General features: G+C 37.3%; 2 protein-coding genes across 2 annotated transcripts in view; one reads left to right on the forward strand and one right to left on the reverse strand.

Moving 5' to 3' along the window:
- The window catches only part of LOC134749204 (sodium channel protein 60E), a 224,917-nt gene that overhangs the window by 146,246 nt on the left and 55,399 nt on the right, over nt 1-23,272 (forward strand). Inside the window, exon 4 of the mRNA XM_063684072.1 lies at nt 694-902. Within this exon, the coding sequence (XP_063540142.1) occupies nt 694-902 (209 nt within the window). The remainder of the gene's footprint in view (nt 1-693; nt 903-23,272) is intronic.
- On the reverse strand, nt 12,294-17,605 carry LOC134749218 (uncharacterized). Its single transcript, XM_063684102.1, has 2 exons — nt 17,179-17,605; nt 12,294-13,265 (listed from the first exon to the last, which is right to left on the reverse strand). The coding sequence occupies exons 1-2, from the start codon at nt 17,575-17,577 to the stop codon at nt 12,306-12,308; spliced, it is 1,359 nt and encodes a 452-aa protein (XP_063540172.1). The 5' UTR covers nt 17,578-17,605; the 3' UTR covers nt 12,294-12,305.

Consider the following 23,272-nt stretch of genomic DNA (forward strand, 5'->3'; position numbering starts at 1 on the left):
TAAACTTTGTTACACGAAATACAAAAGACTGTACAAATGGCGGATTTGAATGCAAGATAAGAACGAATAAAACGGTATAATTACTTAAGTATTGTTGCTAAACAAAAATCCGACATTATACGTTACCTACATTACGACATGTAAGCACAATGCACATCATTTTTTAGGGTTCCGTACCCAAAGGGTAAAAACGGGACCCTATTACTAAGACTCCGCTGTCCGTCTGTCTGTCCGTCTGTCTGTCAGGGAGTGAAGAAAGTGCAACTTTCCTCACTCCAGGGAGTGAAACAAAGTAGCTTTTTAGTTTTGTGAAGGCCATGAACTGCCACTTCATACTTTGATTACAATTTTTGTTTTCTTTGAATTATTCTGTGTAATTCGAAATACATTTTAACCTTTAATATGTTCTCACTACTGAGGTGAAAAATTATGTGTGCAACACGAGAGCCAAGTTATTTTACATCTCGTGTTTTTGAGTCTTTTGCTTTCTCGGGACTCAAAATAAACACTCGCAAGAAAAACTAACTTTCTTCTCTTGTTGCACAAATAACTATTTCACCTCTAAATGTTTTTCCCTGCAGATTTCCACTTTTGTAGAAAAACATAAGCTTCGTTGATCTGATGGCTACTTACTGTTAAACAAACTACCTCGTGCAAATCAAATATAATTGACCTTGTTTTCAATTGTTCCAGACATTCTGCGTGGTCTCAAAGCGTTTCCGCAAGAACTACATCCACCGCTTCACCGCCACGCGCTCGCTATTCTGGTGGTCCCCGTGGTCACCGCTGCGGCGGGCGTGCGTCTACCTCTCCACCAACCAGTATTTCGACTACATCGTTATGGCCACCATCCTGCTCAACTGTGTCTTCCTAGCCATGTCCGAGACTATCGAAGAGGCTGAGTAAGTGAACTGTTTACAATGCTTTTATACCAGTTAACCCGTTATGCATCTCTCTGTTTTGGTAGTCCCCCTGGTCACCGCTGATATGCGTTAAAATTGTTAAATAACAAATGCAACCGTCAACGCCATCTATCCGAGAGTAGGCCAAAGGTAGTGGCGCCATCTGATCGAGAATCAAATTTTCTTTATTTTCGAGGCACGTTTTTTCCTTAGACTGTATCCATCTATTACGGAGTTATATCTATCTTTGGTTGCGCTGTTTCTATAATCTATGAACTTATTTCAGGGCCCAAACACAATATCATTGTTTGAACTGAAAACAAACTGTTTTCTTAAAGCTTCTTCATTCCCAGACGTTTTTGTCATAAAACAAAATTTTCGTAGCGTCACGCAACGCGTTAATTTTGCGGGGCATGGCTCGTTTTGTTTAGGAAGGGAGAAATAAATCTTAATTACATCTCGATAAATTATTCTGAAATTTATGAAAAACCCGCCGTAATTTGCGAGTTTGAATTTTCAACATAAGTATTTGTTTAAAGTAGAGGCTTTCATTTTAAGAGCGCGAAAGCCTATCGAATCTTTCTCTTAATGTCTGTTATCGAAATATTTGGCAGAGTTAGACTATTATAAATATTTTCACATTTTTATTAAATATCTAAATTCAAACACATACTGTTGTTCTGTTTCTTTGTTGAATATTGGTATAATAATAATAATATATTATTGTCCAAGAGAGTTTGAAATAAAAAGAAACCGACAACCATATTATGATATTAAAAATACAGGAAAATGCCAAACAACTTTACAAATTATAAAAAGTTTTGTAGATCTGAACAAATAACTCTTAATTAAAGGTACAATGAGGGCTATCGTTTTTTTGCTCACCAGTTGGCGCCTCTGTTGATGGTGGTCCAAAAGACTATAGAAAAGCTGTCAGTCATTGAAGTGACAAGTGACATTTGACATTTCGAACTATGGAAAATACCACCATCTACACTAGCGCCCCTAGCGGCGAATTCATACGCGTTAGCCCTCATTGTAACGCAACGGCAGGACTTGACAAAGTTTCGGCCAATAAATAGACGGAACGTGCGAAAAGCAAGATTTAACTAATTTACTGAATACTTTGAAAATGTTTATGATACTTAGGCAAACACGACCGCACATGCCGGTTTCCTTGATAGCTAAGAATATACGTACAAATGTGATTTCTATGTTTTTTACATTTGTCTGGGCTGGCAGATGTGTCTGGCGGACAGATTTGTCTATTTCGCAAAGCGCCCTAGTGAAAACTAGTTTTGACTTGACGATACACATAACAACAAAACTTCGCGTGCTGTTTAGTCAATTCGATCCTAGTCAAAAATCCCAGGTACGAATAAAACTAGTTTCCACCAAGGCGTTTCGGTAAACTAGTTTAGTAGTTTTAACTAGTGAAAACGTAAAGAAAAGGAAAAATAGTACTAGGGAAAACAGGTTTCCACTTAAAACGGGTTTTTACGACAGCAGATACATTGACGGGTTTCTTCGCCTGACAGTTTTAACTGTAACGGACACATCTGTACGTAAGATACCTATGTCCATAGTTAGTTAAAGCACAGTTACCTAAGGCCTTAAAAGTCTATGTATGGATCACTATGACAATGGCGAATTCTGATTAAACAACTTACTAAAAGTGTAATCGTGTTATGATACGACCCTGACACGACTCGCAATGCATCTCACGCGGACCAGTAAGTGTGAGCGAGATACCTAATTACACGACCCCAATGCATTTCGCTTGCACCAAGAATAACAAGAAGAAGAGTTGTCATCATCATCAATATCAGTGACATTAGTGTATAGACCCTTTTTTTTAAATGTACATGAGATGAACTCAAGTTTCCTTAACAAGTAGCGCTAAAACTGACTTAATTGTGTAACGTAATACGTTACATGTTTCATAAAAATAGACCTTAAGAACTACTGCTTACCTAATTAAAAATATATTTACAATTCTAAACTATATTACACACTAAAACATACAACAATACTGTCTTAAAACTGTGTAATTAGGATTATAAAATCATCATCACGCTGATTAATTCAAATATGTCGCGCCTTAGTTATAACATTCATTCACAATAATGTTCACATTCGCGAGTGCATGAATGACTATTGTATTACGATGTTAGGAGTCGAGTTAAGTAGTTTTATTCAGAAGCAAATTTACAATTTAAACAAGATATGTCTCCAGACCGGCATCGAGACTGTTCGAGATGACTCGAGATTGTATTTCAAATTAAAGTTAACTTGTTATTTTAGATACTGCTTGCGTTAATTAAGAGACTAGTTTTAGTGTAGTAAGTAATATATTACGAGTAATTATACTCGGGCAAACCACCTTTGTCAAGGCGGCCAATTTTAAAAATTTTGGCGCGAAGGATCTATCTCCCGTACAAATGTTGAATTTCGCGCCTTTTTCTACTACCAGAGTATAAATATTCATGACGGCTTAATTAATGCTTTTCTAAATTTGGTAGGCCATTTATTTATTATGAGTATCACCACACACTGGGTGGTGATTACTCATTAAAGTTATTAAAATCTTACTTAAAGTACCTACTTATTTATTACCTTACCTAATTTGGATTAATTCCCAAAAGTTGTATAAGTAATTTTTTACACCCTTTTGATATATTTAAAAATATTGAATTGAATTGAATATTAGGTAGTTCATTTAGAAAATTTTTAGTTCATAAAAATTCCGAGTACATTTTTACTTCAGAATATTAAGGTAAGAAAATATCGCCTATTTGATTCAGTGAAGCTATTACTATTGCGATTCACTACTCTCTGTTATTAATATGTAATATCAACTAAAGAAAGAAGGAAATGCTGATTGAAGTGTTTAATTATGCATACTAATAAATGTCTGTATTAACAGGACGTTTAGTCATATGATTAGACAGACGAATTATTTATTGACTTAGGTACATATCAAAATAGTCAATTCTTATTTATCCATTCAGTCGAAGTTATTGGCTCGAATGAGATGGCCTAATTAGCGGACGTCACCAACCTTATCAAAACAAGATCAAAATCTTAATAAATTGATTAATCGGAATCGGCCTTCAACTTGCCTAACATTACTTCAAAATGCACTCACTGAATAGATCTTCATAAAGTCGCATTTACACCAAATTAAATTTGTTCTCGCGTATATTTCATAGGATTCGCTTCGCTATATATAAAATGTTGTAACCGACACTGCGGTTTCTGCTACTTACGCCGTTTTCGCATTGGCAGGGTAATATAAGTCGGGACTTAGTTCAAGTCACGTCGCCAAATTTCCAGCGAAGATGTGGACGGACTTACGTCCACAGAGTTGAAACTTTATTGGACGTTTGCTTTGTTATCTCAACACGTCCATAGTTTCAAGTCATAATCTAAGTGGATATCAAATCTGCGTCCCAAAATTATACAACGTTGCATTAAAACTATTTAGGTAGATTTAAGGCATACAATCTTTAAGAAAAGTGTGGAAGTGTGTAGGTGTGTGTGTTTCCCAAATAATGGGAAAAGGACAAGGAGAAGGAGAAGAATCTTTAAGATATGAATTAGGCTATACAGAATGGCCCAAAAATACGTACAATTTTTTTTACTGCTGCAATATCCTTGATTGTTGATAATTTTAACAAATGTTTGTTTTTGTGTATCAAAGCTAAAGGAGAATATTTTAAAGATAATATACGTTTTGTTTTAAATGATTGTATAGTTTTTATTTTAATAGCATTTTGTAAAACAAGTGACAATTAAGAAAAATATTTTTAAAAAATGTTAACGAATTTTTGGGTCAGTTTTTTTTATAACGAACCAATTCACGATGCTGATCAGCTTTTAAAGCTGAGCTTTAGATACCTATATCGAATAGAAAAGGTAGCAAAACACACAAGAGAGATGAAAACGGGTCACTTTATTTAAAAATATCCATTCAAAATTACCCATTTCCATTGCTGATGGATTTAACTAGGTAACAAATAGGTATTTTTTTATTTGTGTTTTTTTAATGAGTCACACCACTATACATAAAATATAAACTGAAATAAATGTCAAATAATAGGTACTAAAGAAAACGTGACCAAGTCACGTACGTAGGTATATTTTTTATCAAACCTATAAACTATAGTTTAGTAAGTCTATAGGCACCTACTTATAAATACAACCTAAATTCAACCCTCCCATCCATCTTATTTATTGACTTGCCGTACACTGTAAATTTAATTCTCACTAATTCCAACCTACCGATTTGAATTAGCTCAATACCAATCATGCCCCAAATTGATTAGAGATTCGGATTAACGGCACATTGAATACTAGTTACGAAGAGCCATATCTCTGCCACTTGGTTGCAAAATAATTTTTGCTACATTGAATGTATAGTTAAAATTAAAGCTTGTTAAAATATGGGTACAGGGATAATTCATTCAGCACAAGGAAGCAATATGGATTTAGGAATTAATTTAGGCATTTTATTCATAATGACGCGTGTATGATATGCTTCAGTGTATACCTTGTACACACCAACGCAATTGTTTTGTTTTTAAATTTGGAATTCTTGGTTAATCAATCAATCAATCAATGTTTATTTCAGGCAAAAATACCCATAGGTAAAAATAGTATTACTTATCAGTCACATTAAAATTAAACATTACAAAAAATAAAAAGTTTAACTTAAAAATACATTAAATAAATCAAAATTGCATTACAATACAATTACATTAAAATTTATTTAAATTAGTCAATAAATGTTCAAAATAGATTGTGAAATATTAATACAAAATTGTACGCATGGTGTCAGGACTGTCAGGAGGCTTTTATGTGACGTGCCATGCCGTGTAATGCCGTGTAAAGATCCCTGAATTTTACCTCGTTTCGAAGAATATTTTATTAAATAATATATTAGTGCATTATTAGTGCATCTCGCTAGCACCAAAATATAAATACCACTCCTTCTTTCTGAAGAAAGCGTTTTTCTACGTCAAAATGCAATTTTTAGTAAAAGGTCCCAGCTGTACACGTACAGCACTCCTTCACAATGCGCTTCAAAATAGCAAGCTTGCAACTTTTCCGCAAGGCAGCTAATCCAAAGCGCATTACATTTGAGATATTAAACCCCTTGCGCGCGCTGACGGCGCAATGTATAAAGAAAGCTAAAAGCATTAGTTACTAGGATCGTCAAAGCGTGGTGACTAGACAAAGATGTTTTGGTAAGAGGATTACAATCATCTTATTTTTACTTGTCCTTTAAACTGTTGGTTACCTCTTAGAATTGTGAAAAGAGAATGTAATAAGGCATAATTTGGTTTATATATTTATTTATTTATTTATTTAAACTTTATTGCACGATATAAAATTGTACAAAAGGCGGACTTAATGCCTTAAGGCATTCTCTACCAGTCAACCATTGGGTCAAACAGAAACGTGTAGTTAGTGCAGGATTGTAGAAAGCGAGAGGAAATATGAAACACAAATCAAATTATTCTAAACAATATATATTTTGTTTATACACTTACACATATAAGAATAATAACAATATATACCTATATATATACAAACATGCATACATACATACATACATATATAAATAAATATTGTATTATGTACCCAAGTATACAAGTAACATGCGGATCATTTATTTTTAAGCGAGTTAGAGAGGTGCTTACGTAATTTTCTTTTAAAAGAAAATTTGCTCTGTGCTTGCCTTAAAGGAAGAGGGAGATCGTTCCAAAGACGAATTGCCTGAAGGGCGAAAGAGTTGGAAACAAAGCCAGTGCGGTGATGGGGAATGGTCAGTTTCAGACTTCGAGATGTACGCAACTCGCAACCGGGACGTGGTGCTACAAAATTGAATTTAGATTTAAGGTAATCAGGAGCGGCAGGATCAAATAATATAGAGTAAAGGGTACAGAGAATTTTTAGTGACCTGCGTTCACGGATGGGAAGCCAGTTCAGTTTGCGGCGAAAGGCCGATACGTGATCGTATTTACGAAGTCCATATATGAACCTAATGCAACTATTCAGTAGTCTGTCTAGTTTGTTGAGTAACTCCTGGCTTATATTAGAGTAACACACATCTGCATAATCAATCACGGGCAACACCAATGCCTGAATAATAAGAGTTTTTGTGCTAACTGGGAGAGAGTTCTTGAACCTATAGAGAGATCTCAGCATGTTGGTTACTTTGCGACAAATTTCAGACACCTGGGAGGTCCAAGTCAAACCACTGTCAACGATTAGACCGAGGTTTTTCACGGTAGACTGAAACGGAACCACATTATTTTCGAATTTAATCGGATCTAAGAATGTGATGTCAAGTAAGGACAGCAGACGAGGGCTACCCAGTATAATGGCCTGACACTTGTTGGGGTTGACAGAGATCCCAAAATTGCGAGACCACGCAGATATGCTTTCCAGGTCCTCATTTATTTTCAGGATCGCGTTATCTAAGGTACTTGGGCTTGCTTGGGCATAAAGTTGCAGATCGTCAGCATATAAGTGGTGTGGGCATTTAATTCGATCAGTGATTAAGTTTATAAATACAGAGAACAAAAGAGGAGACAGAATACCGCCCTGAGGAACGCCGAATATATAATTAAAAATAATAAAATATTTTTAACTGGAAAATTGGGTAAAGACTTTCAGAAGACCGTGGACAAAAAAATTTAGGTACTGTGGCATATATAATGCTTAAAGTCACATACAACCTAACTTTATAATATGTTTCTAATTTTATTATGTAGTTTGATAACCACAAATTATTAAGGGCAAAGTGCTGCTGGAAAATGTACATTCATTTAAAAGATTCACCACATCATGCGTGCCCGGGTTTCATCATGTACAGTCTTTATGATAGATAACAGACGTATCATCTTATCCTTAAAGAGCGATCTCATTCAGACAACCTTTGGGTAACTAGCAACGCAAATTATTACGAACTCGATTTATTTAAGTATTCAAAATTATTTACACACACTTTAATTCTTCACTACATAGTATAAAACAATGTCACTTCCTGCTGTCTGTCCTACCGTCCTGTAAGCCCTCCACTGAAACCGGTGACTTATTGGTGAAATTTAATTTTTTATGTTTTAAAACAAAGTTTTTCCCTCTATGGTGGGTAGCCAGTATACTAAGTGAAATTATATCTTAGTTATTTTGGCACCATTTTAGTTTATTTTTGTTGTGAGAAATGTTTTCTATCTAATCTCATTTTGTCATATACCGGTCCAGTAGAGGGCTTACCGGCTTCCGCCCAACACTGAAAACTGACCCTCGCCCGTCATCAGGCTGTCTTGGACATGGTAATTCTAACCAACTCCCTTGTTTGCCTGACCTCTACTACCAAAATGTGACCGTGCACTCAGCCCGGCACCTTTTTGTAAAATATTTATTATATTAGTATAATAGTCATTTATAAATTCAGTGATCTTTCAAATTACACGTTTCATTTATACATCTCTCACATTCATAATCCTCTTTCCTTTTACACACATCACACACACACAGCACATAGCATCACAGAACATAGCATATTTCTATGTCTGACTAGAGTTACGCGTTCCCCTTTACATTATTTCTCTGGGGTAATATTAGAGCTGCAGGTGGAAGGATCACGGGTCACCAATCCTATATCGCCTTTAACTATCATTGGAAAATGACCTGACCATAACACGTTATTCTTAACTGTTATTGATTTAATTGTGGCCCAGCCCGCTCCTGTTACTAAACAGTGATCCAACCACCTGCACCACCAATTTATAAAAACAATCCGACCGAAAAAATTGAAAACATTTCAATATTTCCCACAAACACAAACGTATCAACCGTCGGCTCTACAAAAGCACTATCGATAAACCGTAAATACATACATACGGCTAATATGGCGGTTTATCGGCCGCAACATCAACAGGTTATTGATTTAAACTTTACAGGCAGCGGTCGGATGCCGTTGCCGTCGCCGCACCTTTCACGCGAAAATAACTTGATATATTCCTCCTTCTCACTGAACAATAAAGCTTAAATTTCTGTGTAGATTTTCTCTATGCTGCGACAAACATCTTAGCGTTCAATAAAACCTTCTGCTATTGTAATAAAGTACATATTGCCTTAAGCAATTACGACGCATACTGTTTGGTCTCGATCTGAAAGCTTTACTTAGCGGTTTTCTAGATGACATTTGATTTTGCATTGTTCAAAACTCTGTGGAATCGGGCGATTGAAATGGATTAAAATAAATGTTTTATTTGTTCCTAAGACATATGTGTACAAACAGTGTGTAAATCCAATACGGGCAATAAATTAAACCAGATATAGGAAGCGTGCATAAACTGTAGGGGGCAGCATAGGAGCCCCCTGTTTATTGACGCGAAGTGTAAATGTCAAGTTTATGTTTCGAATGTAACTCAAAACAAACGTTAACTGTAGAGGGCAACAGTTTCTTTGTCGTGAAGTGTCAATGTATAGTTTATGTTTCCGATTCAGGCCACAAGATGGCAGACCTTCCAACGTGCACGGTCCCTATAGAATTTATCCGTCTTACACTTACACTTAAATAACCCCGTAATTTTTTATTTATTTACCAAGTAGCGAAGTACTGCAAACAGAGCAGTGAACGTAAATATCATAAGATGACATGACATTACGAGTTATAACTTTTTAATAGTAACTTGTACCAAATGGACGAAACAAAAAAAAGTAACTGCCAGCAAGCGTTAACAGTTACATTAAAAAGCTCGTATCTACGCGTCCCGTAACTTGGGTGTTGTAAAACATTGCAGGCCGAATTATTTTGTTTGATTAAAAATTCCATTGTATTTCTAAGCGTTGGCAAGTCCAACAGAACCTAATCCATACTAATATTATAAATGCGAAAGTCTGTCTGTCTGTGTGTTCCCTCTTCACGCATAAACCGCTGAATCGATTTAGATGAAATTTGGCATAGAGATAGGTTGAGTCCCTGAGAAGGACATAGAATAGTTTTTATCCCGAAAATCATCCCTTAAGAAAGTAAAAAGCGGGGTGGAATTGAGATAATTAATGAAGTGTCTGCTAATTTGTGTGCATAATATGCTCAAATTGAATATTTGCTATGAAATTTTTTCCAGGCGCTATACTTACTTTAGCTGCTGTTACTAAGTCCGCGCAGACGAAGTCGCGGGCAAAAGCTAGTATACATATATTAATTCCTTTTTACAGTCAGTGCTCTGTACTCTGTGTTCTTTTTACTTTCTATTTCGGTTACCATGTAAACGTTGATAACTTATGCTTCACATTTCACCTTACAGGTGCTTATATTGTGCTTATAAAATCCATACTAATATTATAAATCCATACTTAATATTATAAATGCGAAAGTCTGTCTGTCTGTCTGTCTTTCTGTCTGTGTGTTCCCTCTTCACGCTTAAACCGCTGAACCGATTTAGATGAAATTTGGCATAGAGATAGGTTGAGTAATTTGTGTGCATAATATGCTCAAATTTAGATTGCTATGAGAATTTTTCCAAGCGCTATTCTTACTCTAGCTAGCTGCGGTTACTAAGTCCACGCAGACGAAGTCGCGGGCAAAAGCTAGTAATATATATTGTGACCATATCAAGACGGACGATCTATTACTGAACCAGCTAGTCCACCTCTACCGCTTAACACTAAGCAAAATCTATCTCAATCCATACTAATATTATAAATGCGAAAGTCTGTCTGTCTGTCTGTCTGTGTGTTCCCTCTTCACGCTTAAACCGCTGAATCGATTTAGATGAAATTTGGCATAGAGATAGGTTGAGTCCCTGAGAAGGACATATGATAGTTTTTATCCCGAAAATCATCCCTTAAGAAAGTGAAAAGCGGGGTGGAATTGAGATAATTAACGAAGTGCCTGCTTATTTGTGTGCATAATATGCTCAAATTTAGATTGCTATAAGATTTTTTCCAGGCGCTATTCTTACTCTAGTCCATACTAATATTATAAATGCGAAAGTCTGTCTGTCTGTCTTTCTGTCTGTGTGTTCCCTCTTCACGCTTAAACCGCTGAACCGATTTAGATGAAATTTGGCATAGAGATAGGTTGAGTCCCTGAGAAGGACATAGGATAGTTTTTATCCCGAAAATAATCCCTTAAGAAAGTGAAAAGCGGGGTGGAATTGAGATAATTAACGAAGTGCCTGCTTATTTGTGTGCATAATATGCTCAAATTTAGATTGCTATAAGATTTTTTCCAGGCGCTATTCTTACTCTAGTCCATACTAATATTATAAATGCGAAAGTCTGTCTGTCTGTCTTTCTGTCTGTGTGTTCCCTCTTCACGCTTAAACCGCTGAACCGATTTAGATGAAATTTGGCATAGAGATAGGTTGAGTCCCTGAGAAGGACATAGGATAGTTTTTATCCCGAAAATCATCCCTTAAGAAAGTGAAAAGCGTGGTGGAATTGAGATAATTAACGAATTGCCTGCATAATATGCTTAAATTTAGATTGCTATAAGATTTTTTCCAGGCGCTATTCTTACTCTAGCTGCGGTTACTAAGTCCTCGCAGACGAAGTCGCGGGCAAAAGCTAGTAGGGAATATTACGCGAAACTCTGCGTAGGGGGCGCCAGGGCGCGCCCGTATTAAATTTACACACTATGAAGATTTGACTGTAATGCTAACGACTGTGTATCAGTCATTTTACATTAAGAATAAGAAGCATAAATAATTAAAACATGCGTTATTTCGACACCATGGAGTTGTTCTGTTTACGGCCATTCGCGACATCGCACTGACTACTGCGTGACAGCGATAGGAACATCTTTATTTGTATCATGTACTTACATAAGAAATGTTCGGTAATGCCAGATATGCACTTAGCAACTTCAAAGTTATTCGTCGTCGCTCTTAACATACCTAACCTACATTTGCATACAAAAAATCTAAAACAACTTATTTGTTATCGACTTTTATAAAGTGAAGGAATTGCGATATATTAACTATAAGCCAAAAATTTCATTTAAGCTTTTATCGCTGACTGTTCTTTCTCTTCTTCTTATACTCTCTGTCTCTCTCTCTCTCTCTTCTTTCCACAGGCAACTACTCATCGAGTCGAGATAATTCTAACCACCCCAAACACCATTAGTTTGCGTTGTTTTAACACAGAGTTCCCATGGCCACCTCCTGTCTCCATCATCAGATCAGCTTCATGTCATCATAATAATGTATAATCATCCGATTTACATATGTATGCAAAATTTCAGCTCAATCGGAAATCGGGAAATGGGTAAAACTTAGATTCCAAGATTTGACCCACACTAACTAACAAACTAACATTACAAACGAACAGGGCAAGTTAAATAAAAGCTTGTAATAATGAGTGACACAAAACGTTTGAAAGCTATTTATTAATAACATTGACAGTTACATTGCCGACATTAGTACAGTTTTTAAAAATTATTGTTATATTTTTTCCAGCTACAGTTATTTTTGTATCATTCTGGCTAGACGTTCCTTGTGATGACTCCTCCCGAAGGGCTTTCAATGGTCGATCGATGCTGGTCGATCGGTCCACGTCTTCGCTTATGATTCGAACCATATCTAATGAATCATCAGAATCCTCCATAACAACATTGGACAATTGGGAAGACCTACCAGAAGCAGAGGGTTTGCATGTTGTCACATCGGTTGTATCAAAAGCATTTATAGGATCCCCTATGGTTTCATCGAATGGTTCTGCTTTAACATAAACCTCATCGACAGATTCTTCATCTATCCTTTCAGTTTTAATTTTAACCTCATTCGCAAGTTCCATATTTGCAGCCTGAATATTATTCCCACCAGTAACAGGTTCAACTTCCAAAAAGACATCTTGCTCGACGGAATAACCTTTCCTGTATCGCCTTGCGAACTCCGATACATATGAAATCTCTCCCTGGGCTGTGCTTCGAAATTGTTCTCTGTTACTTTTGTCTACATTGCTTATAACCGCACCAACAGCATTCGCGGATCGCCGAAAACAGTGTCCAGTAAAACATTCTGGGTGCGGCAACTTTAAATAGGCAGCTATTTCTTTGGGCAAGTTTCCCATTTTATGACGTCCAATTACTTGTTTTGTACATTTACCATCTCTTAAGTTCAAGAAGAATCTTTCCGTGTCTGCGTTGGCAGGCCTCAACGCCTGATATTTTTGCACCCATGGAATGAATTCATCTCGAATGACGAATATTTTTTCAGTCTTGTTCTGGGCATCATTCAATACCCCAATCATTAAGCCGTCGGCGATCTTTATGTTGTTAGAGTTAAAACAGGTTAAATCGACAGCTCGCAGCTGTCCGCAAACACCCAGAATAAGCGCCACCTGAAACAAGAAGAACATAATGTACTTTAACAGAGGCTGCAACGGTTTGGATACGATATAAGAAATTGCTACAATATCTAACTCCCAACCCCAAACTAAGTAATCAATGGTAACGAAGCGAATTATAATAAAATATGATTTTATAATATACTCAGTTTAAAATGAAAATTATTAAACACTGTCCAAAATATTATTTACAGTTACATATGGTGCTACTTTACCGCACTAGCTAGCTAGTAGCTAGTGCAATAATTAGCACATTACGTAACTATGTCGAAAATTTAAAGGGCCATATGTACCTATATTGTAAAACGTTGTATAGTAATGTACTATTTCGGCACCACCGGCACACTTGCTCGTAACATGCAAAACACGCGTGCTTTTCATTATATTATAGTACTTGTTAGGTCATGAATGATAATCCGACTGACTTAAGAAGGTAACTGATTGCTAATAATATGTATGGAAACGGAGTTTTCTTAAATTTGTTGAGTAGATTTTACAACACGGACTGGCGGGCGCCTGCCTGGGCCCGCCCGGCCCGCCAGCGGCAGGTATAATCTTCATCTTCTCAAAATATGAAGACTATCTCTCACAGCTCGCGCGCACCATATCGCCTCGTGTGTAATAGTAGGGGAGCCGACGATGCTAAATGTGTAGTAACTCGAGCGTCGTAGAGACCTATTGGAATTGAAAGATTAGATAATATGAAGAAAAGAACGTTATATAATATTTTCTTATTTAGGGAGCAGGAAAGCGTCTACAGATTTATTTTTAAATGTAAAAAAACACCGTGTGGAGTTACTCGAGCGGGTCAGATATTGGTAGTGTCAGTTGCGCAACATGTCTCTGATAACAAATGTATGTTAATTTGCCGGTTTTCATAGGCCTGGTCATACGGAAGGGTAGAAAATTTGGAAAAAAAAAATTTCTCGAGCGCGTCAGATATTCAAAGAGAATGTTAAATGGACCCTACAAAAGTGTCTATTTCAATAATCTGACGATTTCAGCGATCCGTAGGCAGATGGTAGAGGCACAAAAATGCAAAAAAAACCGCCATCTTGAAATACTCGAGCCTGTCAGATTATTATACAGACAGGTTCAGCTTGATGTTCCAGTTATGTAAAACCTTAATCTGACGATAATGTGGAGCACTGCAGTATCCTTATTCTAACGATTTGAAAAAAAATAAAAACATTTCTCAAGATAATTTTAAAAATTCCTGTCGTATGTGTTTATTTTATTTGTAAACTTTTTTGTGATCAAAATCGACCGAGGGGTTCAAAAGATATAACAGTTTGAAGATTTCTAAATAAATGTTGGTTAACAACGAATTTTTTTAAGCTCGCGTTACTTCAAATTTAGCATTTTGGGCACCCCTGTTATTAACATTGATTAATTATTTCGTTAAAAGCGTATTATTAAAATAATTACAACGGAGGGCTTTAGGACGACAGTGTGAGAAAGTAAGAAAAAAAAATAATACAACAACTAAAAATATAAATAACAATTACATTTATCCCTCCCCCCCACTGGTACATATCTAGAGCCGGATACTTTACGTTTAGCCGTAAGTCTTAGATTAGGGGTAAAGGTCTGCGCCCCCCACAGGTGCCCCTGCGGCGCAACCGTCGATGTGCTTGGACACCACGGCCTTTCTTGTCAATTAAGCGCTGGTCGCCTCTCCAGGCACGCTGCCCTAAACGATATCATCCGCCGTTCTCTTGCCACCGTCAACGCGCCGGCTATCCTTGAACCAAACGGCGTTTTGAGGGCGACGGCAGGAGACCGGACGGTATGACCCTGGTCCCGTGGAAGATGGGACGGGTGCTGGTCTGGGACGCCACATGCGTCGATACACTAGCTCCGTCCCATCTACCAAGAACTTCGTTCAGGGCTGGGGCGGCTGCCGAGGCGGCTGAAGGCAAAAAGTTCGCAAAGTACCGAGGTCTCGGCCCACAATACCACTTTGTGACACTTGGTGTCGAGACACTGGGGCCGTGGGGTCCAAGCGCAAAAGTTCTTTTTAAAGAACTTAGCAAAAAGCTCGTCGACGCAACCGGTGACCAGAGAGCTGGCGGCTTTCTCTCGCAGCGCATAAGTATTGCCATTCAGCGAGGGAATGCTGCCAGCATCTTTGGCACAATGCCGCGGGGGCCTTATTTAGATGTTTTTTAATTAAGAGTAGTTTTGTTTTTTAATTTTTATTATTATAAGTTGTTATTCTATATAATACCTAGTCGTGATTAAATTGACCTTTATATTACATTTTACACCCGTAAGTTATACTTAACCTACATAAAATCTTAAAAGGAGCTTAATTTGCAAATGGAGTCAGAGATAGCGAAGAAGTTAAAGGGAAAAGGAGCTGGGTGCACTAAACTTCATAAACGATTTTTGACACTTCTGCTTGCTCAAATCGGAAGATTTTTTTTATTTAATTATTCTTGCATTATTCCCTTTAAAATAGAATAAAAATAGAACGCGCTCGAGTATTTCAAGGTGGCGATTTTTTTATTACTATTCTGACGGGCTGTCCTTGACTCATGCTCGGTGTCAAGGACGCATACTTGGTGGAGGTACTCAACAGGATGCAAGGTATCCCCCATGATCTTAATCTAACGCGCTCGAGTGACTTCAAAAATCTCCTCTTGGGCTCTCCGGCCATAATGACCAACGTAGCACACTTGTATCACAGTGTATCACAAGGTACACTAGCTAGCAAAAATACTTTAGTAGTCCAACTTTACGGGATGGCCCAAATATACGTTGACAAATAATTTTTTGAAATATTTGTGTTACACGTCTTTTACAAAGTGTCATTCAAATTAAATCTACAATCATTGAACTAAAAACCAACGTATTAAATATCTTGAAATAATAATATAATAATAATCTTTAAATTAGTAAATACATTTTTATGATTTCAATTGAGTTGATGACCTGGCGGCGGCCGAGCGGCCCAATTGATCATTGCCGGCGTCTGCGTCATTGAGGACAACTTGTTACTAACGCAACTTTACAGAGGTTTGAACACTAATTATCCAAGTTATGAATTCCACTTTTTCCGACAAAATTATAATAAACCGTCAACAAAAAATACTTTTAATGTAAACATTGACCTAAATACAAGTAAGTACTAATGGCTCAAATCGCTGTTAACGCTTTAAAAGTTTGTAAATTTAAAAATATAACACGCACAAGTGTTAGGTAATGTAATGTACATATTATTATTGCTACTAAATAAGCAGTAACAGAATATAGGTAGTTCAATAACCCGAGACGCGAGAAGCAGCGGTAAAACTCGCTGCCTTTCTCGTACACGCGACCGAGGTTAAGCTGGAAAGAGATAGCATGCAATGACGCAAGCGTATATTGTTGGAGGCCAGGAAATAAGCAATTATCAGCCTAGCGTACAATGTCGGCCGCGTGCCAACAATGTTGTATGATTATGTTGGTGATTTTATAGAATAAGTAATAAGATTACACATGCATGAAAGGAAATATAATATTTTGGCAGTTTCGATAAGAATAGAATAGCATTCATGAATATGTAGGTATAAAATTATAAATATATAATAAATGAAGATACTTTTCTTTCTTAATAAAATAGTAGGTAGGTAAGTATTTAGATGTAGGTAATTTCGTGCAATTCGAGATCATTATATTAAAATAATAAAACTGCTTAACTAAGCAGTTAAGTAGGTACTCGAAAAATATCTTCATAAAATAAATATTTTGTACTGTGGATTTTGTGGCCTACTATTGCCGGTCGGGTGCCCCTTTGTTAGGTAGGATTGTTGGCTTCCGTCCCGTCCACAAACGCTGTACTTTGCGCTCTCAAGCATTGTTATTACGTGAAGATTATTCTAAATGCTAATAATAATATAAAGATATATTTACGTTTCAGTACCTTTGTCGCTAAATACTTCGCGTCTGGGGCTTCGTCTATAAATTTCCTTATATTCTCTTGAGTCAAAACTTGACATTGACTGCTTTTGAATCCAACACTACGTTTTCTCAGCCACACACGAAGATTAAAATATTCCTGCAAATAAATGTTGTGTTTTGCACGCATTGTGGTTTTCAACATTGAATATATCCCCCACAAACTGCTCGGTTTCAATTTCTTGGCGATTTCGTTAAAATAATTCAAGAATACTTTCTCAGAGAAAGATTTTTCATTGTTTTGGTCTTTCCACTTGATAAAACCATCGTACACATTCAAATATTTTTCTTTAGATTTCGCTGGTATCAAAGTTTCTACTAGAACACTCTCCACTTCGTCGTTACTTGCTTCGCTGAAACTCATTTTAATTAGAACAACACAAACAAATTATTGAGAAGAAACGAAACACACAGACTACACAGATTGGTTTGCCGCCATTTTGTTAAGACCGGGAACGGTGTCAACGGTGCGCGGCAAGTCCGCTCGTTCGCTTGGCTCGGCTCTAAATGATCATTCTTTCATACGTTCCATCTCTCTCACTCTTTCCAGTCCCTTGATTCGTTTGTTCACTCGCACCGCGTAGATTGCAATTATAAATTTTTTTCTCCAATACGCTTTGTAATGTTCACTTTATTGTAGCAAAAATAGTACGAGAAGTGCGTTTTTATGGTCAAACTCAAATTAACAATCCATTATTGTTTTGTTTGAGCGGACGGGAAGTTATTACTGTATTGTTTTTTTTTACCTTTTAAAAATATAGCCGAGCAAACAACTTTGTCAGTAGAAAAAGGCGCGAAATTCAAATTTTCTATGGGACAATTACCCTTCGCGCGTACGTTTTTTAAGTTTGCCGCTTTTTTTTACTGACGGAAATGGCTTGACAGACTATATGTACCCACTAAGAAAAACAAATCAAGCTGCCAATTATTATTATAGCATTACACATAGCGTCTACACGGTTCAGCAGTCATTTCAAGCTATAGGATAGAGTGAGATAGGAACATAAACCAACTTACATGTCTCGTTCTTACAAGATTAATTAAAACTTTACTCTAGCACCATTCTAGGACATAGACATGTGTATCAATCTTAGCCAGAGCAAAACAATTTAGGTATAGATTTAACTACTTACCTACTAATATTGTCTTCGGTTACCGTGATAGTTACTCATGAAAACGGATTATATCGCGTATATTGAATTTATAATACATCCCGACGTTTCGAACTCTTTACAGCGTTCGTGGTCAACGGGCGACCTATCTACTAATCACACTACTAATACTACCTACCTACCTACCTAGTACCTAGTAGTACCTAGTAGTAGTAGTAGTACCTAGTAGTACTTACCTACTAATTGCTGCGGACCGTTTAATATGGTCTGTGTCAATTAGTGACAGTGTGATACTTTTAGGGTTCTGTACCCAAAGGGTAAAAACGGGACCCTATTACTAAGACTCCGCTGTCCGTCTGTCCGTCTGTCCGTCTGTCTGTCCGTCTGTCCATCTGTCACCAGGCTCATCTCATGTATCTCATGAACTGTGATAGCTAGACAGTTGAAATTTTCACAGATGATGTATTTCTGTTGCCGCTATAACAACGAATACTAAAAAGTACGGCAGCCTCGGTGCGCGAGTCCGACTTGCACTTGGCCGGTTTTTGCTTAAAAATGTCGCTAGTACGGTCAGTGGGTTACTAAGTAAAACAATGGTTGAAAATAGTTAGGTAAATGAGATTTCTGATAATATTGTATTGAGACAAAACAACATGTTAATGTACCATCTTATGTAAACATACAATTTATGGAAATAAATAAATGTAATAAAATGAAATAGTCCGGAAATTACTAATAATCTTGCTGAAAGTACGCTCGGGTCATTTGTATTGTAGCTACATATTTATCTATTTAAACGGTAAAAGAGGACAGCCTTATGCTATAAATATATTTCACCGTTCATCAATCAACACCAATTAACTGCCTCCGAGAATCTTAAATCTCCAACCAATTAATATCAAGCAATCCCAATCCCAATCCAATATCATAACTCAACCGTTTTCTCAACGTTAGTTACATTACATCTAAATCCCGAAGAAAACGATTCCGATCAATCTCAGGGTAAAGTGGGCTTTATTGAGCATAGTATAGACTACAAATTGGTATGGCTGGTGATAAATTCACGATTTGTCGTCCTAAGCCTTAGGGTGTTGTTCATGTTGCGTATCGAGCACATGCGAGTTGAACACTTAATCGAGTGCTCAGCTGACCTGCTAGCATGAGACATGCGACTCTATACCTACATCAAGCGCGACTTCAAGTATGCACACGCGCGCGCGAGAACGCAACTCATGCTAGCCGGTCTGATATACAATTTACAGGTGCTGCAAGTTAAATGAAAGCGCCGTAAAAACGCGATAACCGAAGGTCTAGTTCTAATTCTACTTCACATCATGGACAAATCATGTTAATTATTCGTCTCTGATGTACGTATTGTACACGCTTAGTTTTGGCTACATTCTGACAAGACCTGACCTTCCCCTGGGGTTTACAAAAATTGCAAAGATGCCCTATAGGATGGATCTTGAAGAGGAGTAGAATGGATCTTTATTATTGATCATGAGTCGGTTCCCGAGTAGTAACCTACCCTAAAAGTAACTTGCCTATTACCCTTCCCCTTCACAGAAGCAGGCGACGCAACAGAACAGAGCCACGCCGTTGTGTTGCATACGTGACGGTTTTTTAGTTTTTCTTTTAAATATCAACGAGTATGGTGTATATCTGTTAGTCCAGGAGGAATTGTACGTAGGTAGGTATTATTATACCTATACAGTTGGACGTTACGTTGAACTATATCCAAGTGCCTTGAAATGGCATTTAATTTAATTCATACCTAATCACACTGGTTCGCCTCAATGCTCGCAATGGGAACAGATATGAGGTACGGCATCCGTCACAGGATCGACTCAAATCTCGCTCGAAAGCCCGTTTAGTCTCTACACGGCGACTAACAACTTTATTTTCATACGGGTCAATGGAAACTCGATCTTTAATCGTTGATATCATGGTCTACAATGACCGCTGATTTATTTTGGTGTTTTAAACTATGCGGTGTGGAATTAGAATAAATCCGAATGAACATTGTTCGTTTTAATTAACTTTTATCGACGAAATTGTTCGGAACGCTTTGTTACAGTCACGTTGATTAAATGTAAAAATACATCAATATAAAGCCCTTAGCCCATTCCATGTACAAAGTTGCCAACCAGCTTCCGGCAAAGGTGTCCTTGCTGGTTTCTAATCGTGTAAAACAGGGGTCTCCAAATACTATGGAGTATTTATGTTAATGTAATGAGAATAATAAACCGAATAAACGTTTCATCTTTGTCTAACAACCCTAAATCTAGGTACCAATAACAATTAACTAGTACAATGACGGAAATCACGGCTACCGTAGCAGGCGAGGCACAATCTCACTCCTCACATTAAGCACCCCATTGGTCTCGCCATAAAATCATTACGACCCCTCTCCCTGTCTGTCTGGCCACTAATGCGTTTAGATACACTGAAGAGCAATGAAACCTGGTTACTTAATGTATAAAAGTATACATATAAAGCGTGTTGAACTTGAGTATAGTTAAGACGTTTTTCTATAGACACGATTAATTTTAACAAACGGTTTTAAAACCGTTGAATTAATTCAAGCTTTTATTTGACGCTCCTTTCTAGGGTTCCGTACCCGAAGGGTAAAAACGGGACCATTACAAAGACACCGCTGTCTGTCTGTCTGTCTGTCTGTCTATCTGCCCGTCTGTCACCAGGCTGTATCTCATGAACCGTGATAGCTAGACAGTTGAAATTTTCACAGATGATGTATTTCGTATTTCTGTTGCCGCTATAACAACAAATACTAAAAACAGAATAAAATAAATATTTAAGTGGGGCTCCCATACAACAAATGTGACTTTTTTGCCATTTTTTGTGTAACGGGACCGCCGGACAACGGGACAGGATAACAAAAAAACTTATCCACTTAAACAACGTGAAAATTCTGTACGTAGGTAGTTATAATATATATTTATATTCAGCACTATTGCAGGTGTAGTGTTAGTGTCGCATTGACCCCTTCATAAAATGATCACGAGCTCTTTGCCCGGGACTAATCAGTTTAGCCCCGAGTACGACCCGCGCAATTGCATTTAACGCTGGACGCCCCCAAGACGCAGAACAAATTCTAGTCATCGAACAACATTAGACCTTAAATGTAACAAAATAAGATTTAAAATAAGCGGATTTTTGGCGTACAACTGAGATTGATAAAGGATTTTAGGTGTGAATTTATGGAATGTTAGAGATCACAGTTAGAGATGCATGTTCTGAATGGTGAGTAGGATTGTATTCGGCAAAATTCCGCAGGTCAGGTTTTTAATTTATACATTTATACACACTGTTATAAAATTTTATCTTCACCACACAAGGTCGTAAAGACCCTCTTTATCTTTAAAAAACCGGCCAAGTGCGAGTCGGACTCACACACGAAGGGTTCCGTACCATTAACTATAAAAACGGTCACCCATCCAAGTACTGACCCCGCCCGACGTTGCTTAACTTTGGTCAAAAATCACGTTTGTTGTATGGGAGCCCCACTTAAATCTCTATTTTATTATGTTTTTAGTATTTGTTGTTATAGCGGCAACCGAAATACATCATCTGTGAAATTTTCAGCTGTCTAGCTATCACAGATCACGAGATACAGCCTGGTGACAGACAGACAGACGGACAGACGGACAGCGGAGTCTTAGTAATAGGGTCCCGTTTTTACCCTTTGGGTACGAAACCCTAAAAACGGAAGAGAAAGTTGCATTTTATCCACAAGAGTGCCGAAGTAATTTGATGCAAATTTTAAGTGGATTTCTGATGTTGGCTAGTAGAACTGACTTTTAAATAATGATTTTGAATTATATGTAACTAGCTTTTGCCCGCGACTTCGTATGCGTGGAGTTAGTAATTTGGGTAGCTTCTTTTTATCCAATTTGCTTTTTATCGATTCCCCATACAAACTTCCACTCTCCCTTTTCACCCTCTTAAAGGATGACTCCTGGACTAACTACCCTATGTCTTTCCCCGGGACTCAAACTATCTCTTTACCAAATTTCAACTAAATCGGTTCACCGGTTTAAGCGTGAAGAGGTAACAGACAGACAGACACTTTCGCATTTATAAATATTAGTATGGATGGATTTAATATGTTAATTTAGATTTGATTTGTAATGTTTACAGTAAGTATATTCCTAGCGTTGGTGTGGTGAAAAAAAAGTGTTTCACTTGGCAGTAAAGTTTGATTAAATATAATAAAAAAAAAAAAATTCAATTTAATCTTTTGTTTAATTATTTATTCATTAGGTAGAAAACTGGTAGAGTACATTCTTTACGTCAATATCTACTCTTTGGCTAATGTCAAACATTCCCTCACCGAAAACCCCGATGTGTGCTTATTAGTTACCTAGTTATGAAAGGAAAGTTTGTGAATAAATTATGTGTTCATCCAATTTTGCAGCTCGCTATACCTACCAGGAAGGTATTTTGTTCTTACTCGTACATAATTATGTTTGATATTTTAAACTCAAAGCGACTTAAAAAAACCGGCCAAGTGCGAGTCGGACTCGCGCGCCGAGGGTTCCGTACTTTTTAGTATTTGTTGTTATAGCGGCAACAGAAATACATCATCTGTGAAAATTTCAACTGTCTAGCTATCATCGTTCATGAGAGACAGCCTGGTGACAGACGGACAGACGGACAGGGGAGTCTTAGTAATAGGGTCCCGTTTTTACCCTTTGGGTACGGAACCCTAAAAAGAGGATATTAAAAAAAATACTAATAGTTCATAACGGTTAAAGAGTTCACCTTTTGAACTTGTGATATAGTTGGGTGGTTTTACGGTAGTGCACTTAATGTGGCTCTTTGGCTGCTCTTTCGGACAGGACAGGAATATCCAGACGAGGCATTCCCATTGTTCGAGCGAGCCTTGGCGAGTGGTGGTCTCGGGCAAACTACGAGTATCTTTAG

Source organism: Cydia strobilella, chromosome 18 (assembly GCF_947568885.1).
Source record: "Cydia strobilella chromosome 18, ilCydStro3.1, whole genome shotgun sequence".
In the NCBI taxonomy this organism is placed as follows: domain Eukaryota; kingdom Metazoa; phylum Arthropoda; class Insecta; order Lepidoptera; family Tortricidae; genus Cydia; species Cydia strobilella.

Bases quoted from the DNA above. Each gene is read 5' to 3' on its own strand.
- LOC134749218 (XM_063684102.1), bottom strand. From the start codon at position 17,577: ATGAGTTTCAGCGAAGCAAGTAACGACGAAGTGGAGAGTGTTCTAGTA. The intron at 13,266-17,178 runs GTACTGAAACGT...TTCTTGTTTCAG, and splicing joins CGAAGTATTTAGCGACAAAG to GTGGCGCTTATTCTGGGTGT.